Raw genomic sequence first — 14,973 nt, 5'->3', positions numbered from 1 at the left:
TCACTAGTGAAAAAATAGCAATCTGTTAAAGTTTTAAATTTAAAACTGTGGCCTATTGTCTTTTATTAGGCAAATAACAAACTGACCAGCACATTCAACTTTCCTCAGTCTTAGAGTTTGACCAGTTGAATAATAAAAATAAATAAATAAACATAATAATAATGGCAAGCTTCGCAATTTTCTAGCTTCTCTTGTAAAAAAGTACATTTATGGATAACAACAATAGCCAAATAAGTATTAATATGGGCCATTTTGGTGCTTCACATCTTTTTATTGGTAATTTTTTTTCTGTCAAGAATAAGGTCCAAAATTTAGAATGAAAGTTGTAATATGTTTTCTCTGGGTCTCTATGTTTTCGATGGGTTATTTTGATATGATAGCATAACAGTCAAAACAGGACAAATGAGCTCATGCATGGGACAAATATTGGACCTTTATCAGTTAGACTTGAGAATTTTTTGTGTAGTGTCTCGCATAAACACTTCAAGTTATTATGATCACATATAATGGAGCTCTGTTATGAGCGCAGGCATTTCGCATATAATATTTCACTGTAATAGTTTCTCCCCCTAGAGGCGCTTACGCCGCGCGCGCTGCTGGGACAGGGCTCTTTGAAAGCGCCAAGCAGACAGGCATTCGCCCGCATGTGCGGCACATTATATCAACAGCGCCAGTCAAGCCTGTCGGGCTCTGCAATTCATGTTAACAGGCAATTAATCAGCCGGTTGATTACAGCACAGAAGTTGACTAAAGGCGATTGCGACGCTGCTGTGCGATGCCATTCATCACCGCGTGACAGCAGCAACAAAGGCTCGAGCTGGAATGGAGCGAGATGTTTTTGATTAAACGCTTCCAAGGAGATGAACCAAACAAACGTTGCCATGAACGAGTGTGTTTGGTTATAAACACACAGAGGGCAGGGGAGGCAGCGGGAGCAGGTGCCGGGTCGGGCCGCTGTGTTTGTGTGTGGTGCAGCGGTTGACAGGGCAACAAGGGGACCGGCGGCTGCGTCCTGTCCTGTCTGTCCCCCGGGGGGTATCGCGAATGGACAAATGGACACGCGCTGTGCGTAATGCTCATTATAACTGTAAACAACGCAACAGAAGGTCGCGCTTTTGACCTTGTTGTGGAGTTTTGGATTTATTTTATCGTTACCACAAGTTTCCTGCAATAATAATGAAAGCAAATGTGTTTTTTCGAGGCTACAGTACGTGCTATAGTTTAATCTTTTAATTAATTTAATGGCGTGAATGATGAAACCTTTACAAATACAGGCATTTCATCTTCGTTATTTAAAAAAATAACAACATCCAGATCTCTGATACAAATCCAGAGATGCCAACCCATACATATATATATATATATATATATATATATATATATATATATATATATATATATATATATATATATATATATATATATATATATATATATATATATATATATATATATATATATATATATATATATATATATATATATAATGTGTGTGTATATATATGTATGTATATGAAAAAACATGGCACATGTCATTAACAAAACAGGCATCCCTAATTCAGAAACTCACGGCATATTAACATGATGCATATGGTAAAACATGCAGTAGAACGTGAAATTATGATCTTTTTAAAATAATTACAGTAGTTATGATGCATGCATTTCTCTGGCACAATGTTTTGTGTGTTGTCTGTGTCCATTTTGTGGACTGCAATTTGCTAGAATTTTTTACAGCCAAAAAAAAAAAAATTCAGTTTATGAATTTTATTTGTTATATAAAATAGACCAAAATACAAAACAAAATGTCAAAATATAACACACCAAAATATGATTAGTAATGTTTTTTATACAAAGGCAGTTTCCAGTTTCAGTAACACAGTAAGCTATAACTAACACATTGCATTTTGGAGATATTTTTTGCAAATAACAGAAGGGTAGATGATACACAATTAAGCTGGTTCACCATTTAGGAAATATGCATTGAAGATTGACTTTTGGCAGCGAATATTGTTAGTCAATGTAATGACAGCAATTCAGTAAGAGTCTGAGTTCAATTCAGTAAGAGTTCAAATCTCTTAAAGAGCTTCCTGTGCTCGCATTATGATATTCATGTGCACATTTCATGTAGCTTTTGAACAAAAACATACATAACAAATACACTAGTTATCTGTGTCCCCACAAACAGAGCATCTTTATGCTTGCTTTTTGAGATTTTCACCTGATATTTTACTTATAGCAGGGGCTGGTAACTGCATGAAAGGAGTCAAACCAGTTCTCACCGGTTTCTCTTACCCTTCTGTCAACTCTCTAAAGAAAACCGACTGTAATACTATGTTCTTTATCCTTAAAGACAAACATTTGCAACACTTCTTGTTTTACACTGCATAGTGGCTGTATGATGTTACAGGACACAGTTCAAGTTTGGCTTTGGTCCAGACCTAAGTGCTGATCAAGATGGAGTTCAGACATGGAGACTTTACTTGGCCTTTGTCTTCTCGTCGTACGTCCCGGCGTTCTTGTATGCTCCTACATAACCCGTGTGCTCCACTATTTCCTCTCGGCCACCTTTACCTTTGCCTTTTCCGGTCTCATCAAAGCGCTCCTTGTGTGAGCCCGTATATTTTGATGTGTCGGTTAGTCTGTCCACAGCGGCAGTTTTTGCCACTTTCTATGATGATTGAACAAAGAAACAGCAATATATTAAGATAGTGAATTCTGTTCAGGTCAAAGTTAGAGAACTATACAGTATACACCACACAGTACAGGTAATCTAGATTACATAATCACATTTTAAAAATCAGATTTCAGATTATTCATTCATTTCCTTCGGCTTTATTCATCAGGGGTCGCCAGCGGAATGAACCGCCAATTTATCTAGCTTATGTTTTACACAGCGGATGCCCTTTCAGCTGCAACCCAGTACTGGGAAACTCCCATATACTCTCACACTCATACACTACAGCTAATTTAGTTTATTCAATTCACCTATAGCACGTCATTGGACTGTGGGGGAAACCGGAGGAAACCCATGCAAACAAGGGGAGAACATGCAAACTCCACACAGCAACGCCCAGTCTGTGCTAACCACTGAGCCACCATGCCTCCCATTTCAGATTAGTTAAAATATTTTTCATTTTGAATTTCTCTTCTTTTTTTTTACTTCTAACATTTTTTTGCTGGGTTGTTTCAACCCAAATTTGAGTAAAATATGGACAAATGCAACCATATGTTAAATTGTTTAAATATATTGTGAACCCAACTTTAACATAATACTTGTGTTTGCATTGATTTGAGTTTGCTGGGTTGTTTCAACCCAAATTTGAGTAAAATACGGACGAATGCAACCATAGGCTAAATTGTTTAAATATGTTGTGAACCCAGCTTTAACATAATACTTGAGTTTGCAGTGATTTGAGTTGAAATAACCCAGCATTTGTTACACCGGTCTACTAGTTACAGATTTCCATGTTACATTTGTAGCCATGTTTCTGAGTTTGGGGACTTGCAGGTAATGTGAAAAGTAATCCAAAAGTAGAAAGATTACATCCAAAAATATGCAGCAACTGACTACGATTATCATCATAAAACTTGTGATCAGTACCAGACTACAATTTGTATCTATGCCAAGGGCTGTGTATATATTCATAATATATATAATATATACAAAAATAATCGTGCATACAAAAAAGTGGTAGTCTGTTTTTGCAAAAAAAATTCTAATAAACTATTTCATACATGTAAAATTTGACTGTTCCCACTCTTTCAGTCTGCACTAGCCGATTCCTCCCTGAACCGTGACTGCCACATCCCATATCCCTGCAACTCCTTTTCAACTTTTAAGTTGTTGCCAGGTTTGATTTATTGTTGTTTAATTTGTCACTGCCCTCTAGTGTTGAGCCCACTTATGAATCGGTAGCAGTACCTTAATAGTGTTTCTCAATGTTTTTCTTGGAGACTTACCAGTACTAACACAGCTTATTTTAGATATATCACTAATTTGACACACCCCATTGAGTTCATTTAATGCTCTGCAACTACAAATGAGTTGGATTATCTTTGAGATACAGGAGACATGTTGTGATTTAAGAACATTCTCAAGGCATGATATTGCTCAGTTTGTCTTGCATTTAGATATTTGTGAAATCCCCTTTCATATTTATGTACAAATATAGTGACTTACAGGGAATAAACTATGTGGCAATCTAGTGGGATAATAATATACCAATGTGCAGTGATATTGGATAAAATGGCAAACCAACATTTGAGAATTTTAAAGATGGCATTCAATTTATTTTGAGAAAAGCAAAACATGTTTCAGTGTAAAATTAATTAAAAACTTTCAATTTCATTATTTTAAAACTGAATTTTCAGCATGATGCCATAATCTGCCATAAATCATTCTAGCTTGCTGATTTGCTTCCACTCATTTCTTAATGTCATTTACACTCTTAAAAAAGTTCCAAAAGTGGACCCTTACCGTTACACCAATGTTGGTGGGTTCTTTGCCCTCAATTAGCTTATATATAGAGTCCAGTGCTTCTTCTTTGCTTTGACCTTTGAACCTCTTTGGGGCCAGTTCTTCTAGAGCTTTCTGGAACTCCTCATATGTTATGACTCGAGATGTCTTTGCTCTGAATCATAAGATAAATGGGGATTTTCAATATCTTGTGTACATTTCCAATACAGTGTAGTTATATATATATATTTACATTTATTATATAGTAATTTAGAAAATCATATCTACATTTTATGTTTACCCAGCAGGCACAGGACGTCAACATGCTGTCAGATTGACGTTGTACTGCAACATCGTGGGGACGTTGCATTTTGTTTGGAAAGAAAAATTGTGTTGATATCAGAACTAGGCCTGTCACGTGATCTATATTTTATTGTACGATATATTGCACCAAAATATATTGTGATAAACGTCATTATTGTCATTTTAAGACCATTTTATGCCACTCATTATATAATACCAGAATATTATAATATCATCACAATACAAGTAGACTCTTCCAAAGAACACATAATATTTTATTTTTAAGAATATTTCATTTAAATATAGTCATTTAACAATTTAATAATTAGGCATTGGAATTAGGCAATGTGAAAACATATATCCTAAACAAATGAACAATAATAAATGTTACCAAAAAAGTAACAGAGGCTGCGATATCTGCTACCAGATCTACTTTCAGTTGTCAGACACACCTCCAATAGGCATAGAGATGTTGCACAATCAGCTAAAATGTTGCTAGAATTGGTTTTCTGTATGGATGATATATATATATATATATATATATATATATATATATATATATATATATATATATATATATATATATATATATATATATATATATATATATAGTTGAAGTCAGAATTATTAGCCCCCCTTTGATTTTTTTTTTTTCTTTTCTTTTTTAAATATTTCCCAAATGATGTTCAACAGATTCAGGATATTTTCACAGTATGTCTGATAATATTTTTTTCTTCTAGAGAAAGTCTTATTTGTTTTATTTCCGCAAGAATAAAAGCAGCTTTTAATTTTTTAAAAACCATTTATGGTCAAAATTATTAGCCCCTTTAAGCTATTTTTTTTACTTTTTTTTCTCCACAGAATAAACCATCATTATACAATAACTTGCCTAATTACCCTAACCTGCCTAGTTAACCTAATTAACCTAGTTAAGCCTTTAAATGTCACTTTAAGCTGTATTGAAGTGTCTTGAAAAATATCTAGTCAAATATTATTTACTGTCATCATGTCAAAGATAAAATAAATCAGTTATTAGAAATGAGTTATTAAACTATAATGTTTAGAAATGTATAGAAGAAATCTTCTCTCCATTAAACAGAAATTGGAGGAAAAAATAAACAGGGGGGCTAATAATACAGGGGGGCTAATAATTCTGTCTTCAACTATATATATATATATATATATCACCAAAAATGTTTGAGGTCATGCCCATGTGTTGTACGAGAAGTCGATATATTGATTATTGTGACAGGCCTAATTAGAACCCAATGTCTGACCATCAGTCCAACCTAAAATTAACCAAATGTCAACGTCTAATGATGTTACAGCTAGACGTTGTATGGATGTTACAACTATATGACGTTTATTAGATGTTGGATTTTGGTTGCCATACCTGATGAATAAATTCCAGTATTTGATGTCAATATAACGCTAGTTTAAGATGTTGGCTTTACTTAGGATTTTGGTCACCTGACGTCACAACCAAAAGCTAACCTAATATTAATGTGATTATGATTATGATATTAATGTGATTATGACAACATTATGATGTTGTGTGCCAGCTGGGTATTTTATTTGCACAATAATAAATATTTGAAAAAAAAAATGCAGAACTCACTTGACTTTTGTGAAGACGATATCTACATCAGTGCTGGTGACATTCTTGCCATCAATGACTTTGCAATCTTTGCACAGTTTAGCCCAGTTTTTCCCATTCAGCTCCTTGCCAGTGGCTTTGGTGTCACCATGAACAGCGAATTTTTTGAAGGAGTTGAGAAGCTGGTCCATGTCTGTGCTTTCTGCCATGTTGGGTATTCTGCAAAACGAATAGTAAGACCATGACCTAATGGAACCCTTTCTCGAGAAAAAAAGGGTGTGTTAGCTGACCATATAAGTCATCTGCAATAGGCATGATAAACAGACATTTTTGAAGTCTTAGCTTGAAAAGATGAAAGAGAAGGAAAATTACTGGGGTACTCATTAAAAAGGGAAGGGGGGAGGGGGTTGATTACATAGTATTATCTTTTCATAAGAATCTCAGATGTGTACGATACAGTCTACAAATAACATAGACAGCTTCAAGTGTACTGATGAGTTTCAGACCTCAACAGAAGACTTTAAGTTCTGATTTAATGATTCTGACCAATTAAAGTTGTTTGCATTATCTAGATTGTCCTGTGATTTTGACTTTGAGATATTACACTAATGATCTTCTTTGTTAGAATGTTTTGGCAAGTGTTTTCAGCAGGTCACCCTCTTTTCCGTTGCAGTCTGAATGGGTTGAATGAATAAAATAGCAATTAAATAACAAGCCAAAAGTAACACATTAGGTGTGTGTGGGTGTGTGTGTGTGTGTGTGTGGATGAAATGACAGAGAATGGCATAGAATTCAGAGGCCATAAGGATTAAGTTAATGAGGTGATTATCAGCACTCAGTAGACTGCTAATTATTCACTAAAGAGCTCTACTCCACACAAAACAGTGATGCTAGAATTTCCTACACATTTTCAGACAGTCTCAGTCTCGTTCCTTCCTGCATTCATTCATAGCATGTTGCTGATTTTTATTTTTTTTTAAACAGAAAATAACAAGCTTCTAAATGCTAACAGAGTGTCTACACCTGATGGAGCATGAAACAAATTAAGCTGTTATAATCACTGAGGGTGCAAAGCAACAACAAATCTCCAACACCAAAGCTGGCATCTCTGATGATTGTGCTTCTACTGTTTAAGAGCCCCTATTATGGGTTTTTGAAAATGATCTTCTGTGCAGTGCGTAACACAACTCTAAGTGAAATGAAATATCCAACTAAGGCATAAATCTGAAAGTGCACCGTGTTTAAAACTGTTGATTCATCTATAAAAGAGTCAACTCATAGTGGCTCCAATGTCATTAGCCGTGTCAGTGTGATGACGATACAGAACTCCAGCCCTGCCCATTTGTTGCGTGCACAGACCCGGGAAAATGTAATTTACGGGAGTTTTCTGGGAGAGATAACAAAACAGGAGGGGGGCGGGAGATGGGTCTGAAATACAGGAGACTCCCGGGAAAAAAAGAGTGTTGGCAGGTATGCTAATACATACACTCTGCATTCTGACTCCTTAAAAATTGTTGATAAGCCTTGGTGGGCATTTCTCTCTGTCTCACGATAAACGCAGTCAACCAATCACAAGAGACTGTGTCATCGGACCAATCAGTGCAGATCAGCATCGCTTTATTGGGGTTTGGGAACAAATGAATCGCTGAGCTATTCATATAGGAATTGTCGGGATAATTAGATCAAAATAAATGGATATTATAAGACAATGCAAGTGTTTTTTGACCTTGTATGCAATTCAGCCTGTTGTTGGAGACCCCTAAAACCAAAATATGACCCTTTTAATGCATATAGAGGCTCTTTAAAAATAAAGTATCAGAGGTGTGCTTTTGCAGCATTGTCATTGGGGAACCATTCTGGGCTCCAGAAAGAACCTTTTAGTGAACATATCTTAAAGAGTACCTTTTTGTTCTTAGTGTAAAGAACATTTTATTAATTATTTATAGCTATTTATATTAATTAATTATTTATAGTTTCCTTTGATGTTCACGGTACTTTGTGGAACCACAAAATAAACTTTATTTGAGAAACAACCCTATTAACTTTAGTCTTACAAAATATTACATTTTCTAGTTGTATTAAATATTCTACTTCATTTAAATAGTCTAGTTTTTGGTAGTTAAACTAGGTAAATAATAATTTACAGTGAGAATTTTTAAAAATAATCATAACTTTCATTTTATATTAATGGTGTGGAATAACAGAATAATTATCTACCCTTGTGCTCATAGCCTAGGTCACTGTTTAGAAATAACACATTCTGAATGATCTCTTCACTTGCATATGACTAATGTCATAGAATTTCAAATACTGAAATAATTTAAAGCTCAAACTGGATTCGCAATTTCTGCTTAATCACATAATCAAAGCTCCATGCAGCTCTAGAAATGAGAAAAGAATGACTTCCCATCTCTCACTTGTTGGAATAGTGGAAAGACGGCTTCACCTGATGCCATTTTTTTCATATCTGCCTCTTTCACAACTGCTGCCACTAAAGACAAATGGATTCATATCTGTCACTTCATGGCATCCGGTGTAGACAGCTTTTGCTGTGGCCCAACAACTGTTACGTCTGTAGTGGGCACAGGCAACTTTCAGTGATGCCTTCTTATTTATATAGTCTACTGTATAGAGAAAAGCACAGTAGCATCATAGGGAATTGTTTTAGTTTTGCCATTTCGATGAGTTTGAGTTTCGTCTGTTGAGAAGAATTTTGGTATAGCCATTGACTTGTGACATATTTTTAATCAGTGGCTACTCTCAGCTATTTGGTGAACATTCTTCAAGATATCCTATATGTTCAACAAAATAAAACATGTCGTACAGGTTTGTTAGTACTTGAAAGTGAATACATTCAAATTTTTGGATGAGCTATCTCTTTGATATATATGCATGTCACTGTACAGGCAAAAGTAAAATAACAAATATAAATAGGACCGTTGAACATAGTGATGTAATATACACCAATGCCTGGCCTCTGTATTTGCAGCTGCATTTGTTCAAAGCTCAGTAGTTCTGTGGATCTGTTTGGATAACATGGAATTTCAGAAGTGAGGCTGATTCTGGGCTTTCTCGGTGTGTCTGCACAGTCCAGCCATTGTTAATGGAGGTGAGAGTAGGTGTGTGGATGGTCTGATGTGTCTGGGAGTTATTGTGGAATGTTTCAGATGGATGTCAGAAGTTTGGCAGCCGATGGCCTCATAGAGAGGCGATGAGTATACAGCAGCAGTGGGTGGGCTTGCCCTGGCTTCAACTCCAACTCCTTCAGCCATCTGTAGTTTCCTCTCCACTTACTCACAATGACTGACGTGTTGCATTAAGTAGTGTCCAATGCGCACCTAGACTTTTTTGATAATAATAGTTCTAAAAATGAAATGTATATCTAATGGCAAAGCTAAATTTTTAGCACCATTGCTTCAAATTTCACCTTAGAACTATATATATATATATATATATATATATATATATATATATATATATATATATATTATTATTAATATTATTATTATTATTATTATTATTATTATTATTATCATATATATATGCACTACCGGTCAAAAGTTTGAGGTCAGTAGGATTTTTAAATGTGTTAAAATAAGCTTCTCCTACTCTCTAAGGCTGCATTTATTTAATCAAAAATAAAGTACAAATTGTAAAATTATGAAATGTTATTGCACTATAAAATAACTGTTCAAAAGTAGTTTATCGTTTAATTTAATCATTGATTCTAGTGATTTGAATGATGAATTTTCAGCTTCATTACTCCAGTCTTCAGAGTCACACGATCTCTCAGAAATCACTCTAATATTATTATTATTAATTATTATTACTGGAGTAATCATTTGATTTAAAACTACATACAATAAGTAATAAATAATTATTTAACAAATAATTATTTAACAATTTAACTATTTTTTAACATATAGTAAATGCTGCCTTGATGAACAGAATCGTTTTCTTTGAAAAAGAAAGAAAGAAAAAAATATACACACTACAGGTCAAAAGTTTGGGGTAGTTTTTTCATGTTTTTTTAAAGAAAACTATTTTTATAATATAATCTTTAAATACTTTTTATAATTAATTAATTTATTATTATTAAAGAAAATATAGATTAAAAGAACAGTATTTATTTGAAATAGTAGGTTGTTATGTATATCACATTTCTGTCACACACTCAAAAATATAGGTACCTGGAAAAACAAAAACTGGTGTTTTCACAGTAGTGCCATGGAAGAACTTTTTTGGAGGAAAAAACTCCAAAAACCCTTTTAGTTAAAAGTTCTTCAAAGAACCATTTTTTTCCACATCACGAATAACCGTTTCATAATCTAAAGAACCTGTTTCCTCTATAAAAAGCTTATTTTGTGGAACTGACAGTTTCCATGGATTTGAAAAGTTGTTGAATAAACCATCAATGCCAATAAAAAAACATTATTTTTATGAGCAAGCACATTCACAACCTTATACTGACCCCAAATGTTTGAAAAAAGTGTGTGTGTATGTGTGTGTGTGTGTGTGTGTTTGTGTGTGTGTGTGTGTGTGTGTGTGTGTGTGTGTGTGTGTGTGTGTGTGTGTGTGTGTGTGTCTTTTTAAATGATTTACGACTTGTTAATTATAATTAATGCAGAATAGTTGTGCAATGTTGTAATCACCACTTGGTTGTCCAATAATAGCAGTCATTGAATCACTGATGTGATCTCATGTTATGCGTTGTCATGCTTAAGATGTTTCATGTGTGTGCCACTGTATATATTTCCCAAAATATAGAGCATGAGGGATCATGTGTGAGCTGCTGCTGAGGTTATTCCCACACAGTCGGGCGAATAAAGACATCATTGTGAGTATGAACCTCACCCATTTAACACACACACACAATCAAACGTCCACATAAACACACACTGCCCAGCTCCCAAGAGATCCCCTCACTCAGGACAAGACTTAGTGGAAGTGTCCATGGAAACCATTGTATTAAAATAGGAAACAGAGACACACTTACCCACCCATCCATACAAGCACACAAACACACAGTAGATGCATCCAAATAACAAAGGCATGTCCTGAAGTCTTTATGAGCAGATCATAATCTCCATAATCTCCAGCCCTAGAGTTTTATAGCTTGTGTTTCTCTGTGGTCTTGCCCGCAGAAGACCTGTATTCCTCACACAACACGTTTCTTCACACTTATTCCCTATTCCATACTCAAGTATAATAGATTAAGTATGCGATAATCCACTTCACGACCCATAAAACACTGATATGCATGATAGACAATTTAACGAGTGTTTACTTTCTGATCAGACAGACAGCAATCCTATAATTAACTCGATGATGTCAACAATGTTTTGTTCAACTTTTATATCATGAATAGCATCCTTGCGTGCCAATTTGCCACTGGGAAAACATCATGCAATACTGTACATATATATATATATATAGAGAGAGAGAGAGAGAGAGTCTGCGTATAATTGCAATCTAAATCATTTTAGTCAGTGGCAGTTGCAATTATCCAAAGTGAACATGATTTCATCTTCTGGCACTTGACGGCCTTTAGTCACACTGCAGATGTTGCAGTCAGAACATCTTACTACTGTTAATTGAAAACAGCAGATTTTAAACGACCTTTTTAAGGTTCATTTTAGCAAGTGTTTTATATATTTATGAGCAAAACAAATAGCAACTGTTTTAAATAGTAGTGCTCAACACTCTTTTTATCATAAGTATCTCATATATCAGGGAGTACAAGGTCTTCAAGCATCAAATGTGTATGTTTGCTGAGAGGCAGAATCAGGAATATATTATCTTGCTTTGAAAGAATACCATGTTATGTTTGTTATGTATAATTTATTTACCAATATATTTAAAAAAAAATAGGCAACAGTTTGTGGAAATTGGCAACAATAAATCTTCATATCTAAATGTAAATTGTGGCATACCACAAGGATCAGTTTTAGGTCCAATCCATTCATTCATTCATTTTCTTTTTGGCTTAGTCTCTTTATTAATCAGGGGTCGCCACAGCGAAATAACCCGCCAACTTATCCAGCATATGTTTTACGCAGCGGATGCCCTTCCAGCTGCAACCCATCCCTGGGAAACACCCATAGACTTCCATTCACACACATTCACTACAGACAATTTATCTTATTCATTTCACCTATACCGCATGTCTTTGAACGTGGAGGAGACCCTTGCGAACATGTGGAGAACATGCAAACTCCACACAGAAATGCCAACTGACCCAGCCAAGGCTCGAACCAGCGACTTTAGAGAGCGCTACCCACTGCGCCACCGCGTTGCCTTTTAGGTCTAATATTGTTTATAATTTACATTAATGATATGTGTAGATATCAGAGTTGTTTAGGTTGCTTATGAGTTGTTTATGATACAAGTATAATTCAAGGCTACGCTCAGACTATGAAAATAGCATATATTTTTAAAAGCCCAAACTCCTTATATGCGATTGACTTTCCTTACTTGAAGAAATATCATACATATCACAAGGTATTTTGCCAAAAAAAGACAGGTAAGCAAATTTAAGGTTTTTTGGGCTAGAGATGGGTTACACATAGCCGGACTAGATTGGGTCTATACTTCACCGAGAAACTGAAACTATGTCTATTACTTGCAGGAACCTCATAATTGTTATTGACCTTTCTTGCATGACGACGTATCATACATATCATAAGCTTTATTTAGCAGAAAAACAACATGCAACCAAATTTAAGGTTATTCGGGCTAAAATTGGGTTACACGTAGCCGGGCTAGATCTGGTCTATACTATATTATGAGTTGTTTATGATACAAGTATCTTTTGTTCTGGAGATAATTTAGCAAAACTTATGGAGTTGATTAAAACAGAAATTAATAAATGGAAATTGGGGTTTGACGTAAATAAATTGTCATTAAATATAAGTAAAACAAAGGTTATGTTATTTGGGAAGTTAAGAAGTAGTTATAATATAGATTTAAAAAATGATAATGAAGTTATAGAAAGAGCATATGCAGTTAAGTTTCTTGGTGTTGTATTGGATCATACCATTTGTTGGAAACCTCAAATAAATAATGTGATATCAAAATTAGTAAAAAAAAATGTAGCAATAGTGTATAAAGCAAGACTTAGTCTGGACAATAAATCAATGTTTGTATTATATAACACTTATATAAGTTATCGTGTTGAAATTTGGGGGAATACATATAAATCTAACTTACGATCCTTATGTACAATGCAGAAAAAAGTTATTAGACTGATAGAAAATGTGGGATATTTGGATCATACAAATCCTTTATTTTTTAAATTGAAGAGACTAAAATTCAATGATTTGGTTGAATTTAAAACAGCACAATTTATGTTTAAAGCTAGGAAATTACTTCTGAAATGCATGCAAATGTTTTTTGAAGAAAGACAAGGGGGATATAATCTGAGAGAAGAACAACATTTTAGGAGGTTGAAAACAAGCACAACTTTGAAAAATGTGTGTATGTCTGTATGTGGTGTGAAATTATGGAACAGTCTAGAAGAGAGGGGCAGAATCAAGAACATATCATCTTGCCTTGAAATAATACCATGTTATGTTTGTTATGTGTAATTTCACAGTTAATTTGCACTCTGCTGTGCACCGATGCTCATTTTTATATGCAGACGACAGCTGCTGTGATACAATGCATATTATGAGAAAATATGAAGTTAGAGTATTGTATGTGTGTTGCATATGACAATTAAGATGAGTGCATGTATGCATGTTCATAAGTGGAGTGCATGGCATGATTTGAGACAACATGATGCTATGAGTGCTTGCATATACAAATAAGATGAATGCATGTATAATATGCATGTTCATAGACTGACTGCATGCTATACTATTGATCTATGTGATGTTATGTGTGTATGCAATGCATAACAAATAAGAAGTGCATATATGACATTCATTAAATGCAGTGCATGGTATATTATTATGGATCTATATAATGTTATGTGTGCATGCTTACATATATAAGATGAGTTCATGGATGCATGATGCATACTGTATGATGATCATTCTATCTTATTAATATCAGTGAAATCACTCTTACCTGTGTTTCTGGCTTCCAGCTGCTGGCAATCCACACACACGCGCACACACACTCCCAGGTCTGTCCAACTTCTGTCCCGTCCTGCTCTCTTTCTCTCTCTCTTTTTCTCTGTCTCTTCTGTTGCTCCCTTCTGAAATGGGCTTTAAAAGGCTGAGGGCTTGTTATCATCTGTTTATTCCTGTATCCATGGAGACGTCCTGTTTAACATCAAGGGATGGCAATAAAAGAGTGAGAGAGAGAGAGAGAGAGAGAGAGAGAGAGAGAGAGAGAGAGAGAGAGAGAGTGTGTGTGTGTGAGTGAGAGAGAGAGTGTTTGTGTGTGAAAGAGAAAGAAAGAGAGCCTACTCAAGTTGTAGTGACCAGGGTCATTTATCAGTTGGGGTGAACTGGAGGCTTGAGCATAGCAATATATAAAGAAAGGCAGAAAAAGACTTGAGTGCTGTCCAGGGTTGCGCATTTGTTTTCTTTGTGGTTTGTGTTTATCCTCTGTTTTGCTGTGTTGTGTTTGTATGTAAATGCTACTCATTCATCAGTGTGAGTGTGTAAGA

At 34.8% G+C, this 14,973-nt stretch overlaps 1 protein-coding gene across 1 annotated transcript; it reads right to left on the bottom strand.

Annotated features, from left to right (window-relative positions):
- Positions 1-1,749: 1,749 nt before the first annotated feature.
- tppp3 (tubulin polymerization-promoting protein family member 3) lies at positions 1,750-14,656 on the bottom strand. Its single transcript, XM_056461769.1, has 4 exons — positions 14,427-14,656; positions 6,378-6,575; positions 4,478-4,631; positions 1,750-2,668 (listed from the first exon to the last, which is right to left on the bottom strand). Exons 2-4 carry the CDS (start codon positions 6,563-6,565, stop codon positions 2,477-2,479), a joined length of 534 nt encoding a protein of 177 aa, XP_056317744.1. The 5' UTR covers positions 6,566-6,575; positions 14,427-14,656; the 3' UTR covers positions 1,750-2,476.
- Positions 14,657-14,973: the final 317 nt, after the last annotated feature.

Source organism: Danio aesculapii, chromosome 7 (genome assembly GCF_903798145.1).
Source record: "Danio aesculapii chromosome 7, fDanAes4.1, whole genome shotgun sequence".
Lineage (NCBI taxonomy): Eukaryota > Metazoa > Chordata > Actinopteri > Cypriniformes > Danionidae > Danio > Danio aesculapii.
This window is presented reverse-complemented; position numbering and strand designations above follow the sequence as displayed.

Coding starts and splice junctions, on each gene's coding strand:
- tppp3 (XM_056461769.1), bottom strand. CDS start 6,565: ATGGCAGAAAGCACAGACATGGACCAGCTTCTCAACTCCTTCAAAAAA. Junction 4,632..6,377: donor ATCGTCTTCACAAAAGTCAA/GTGAGTTCTGCA, acceptor CTTATGATTCAG/AGCAAAGACATCTCGAGTCA. Junction 2,669..4,477: donor CCACCAACATTGGTGTAACG/GTAAGGGTCCAC, acceptor CAATCATCATAG/AAAGTGGCAAAAACTGCCGC.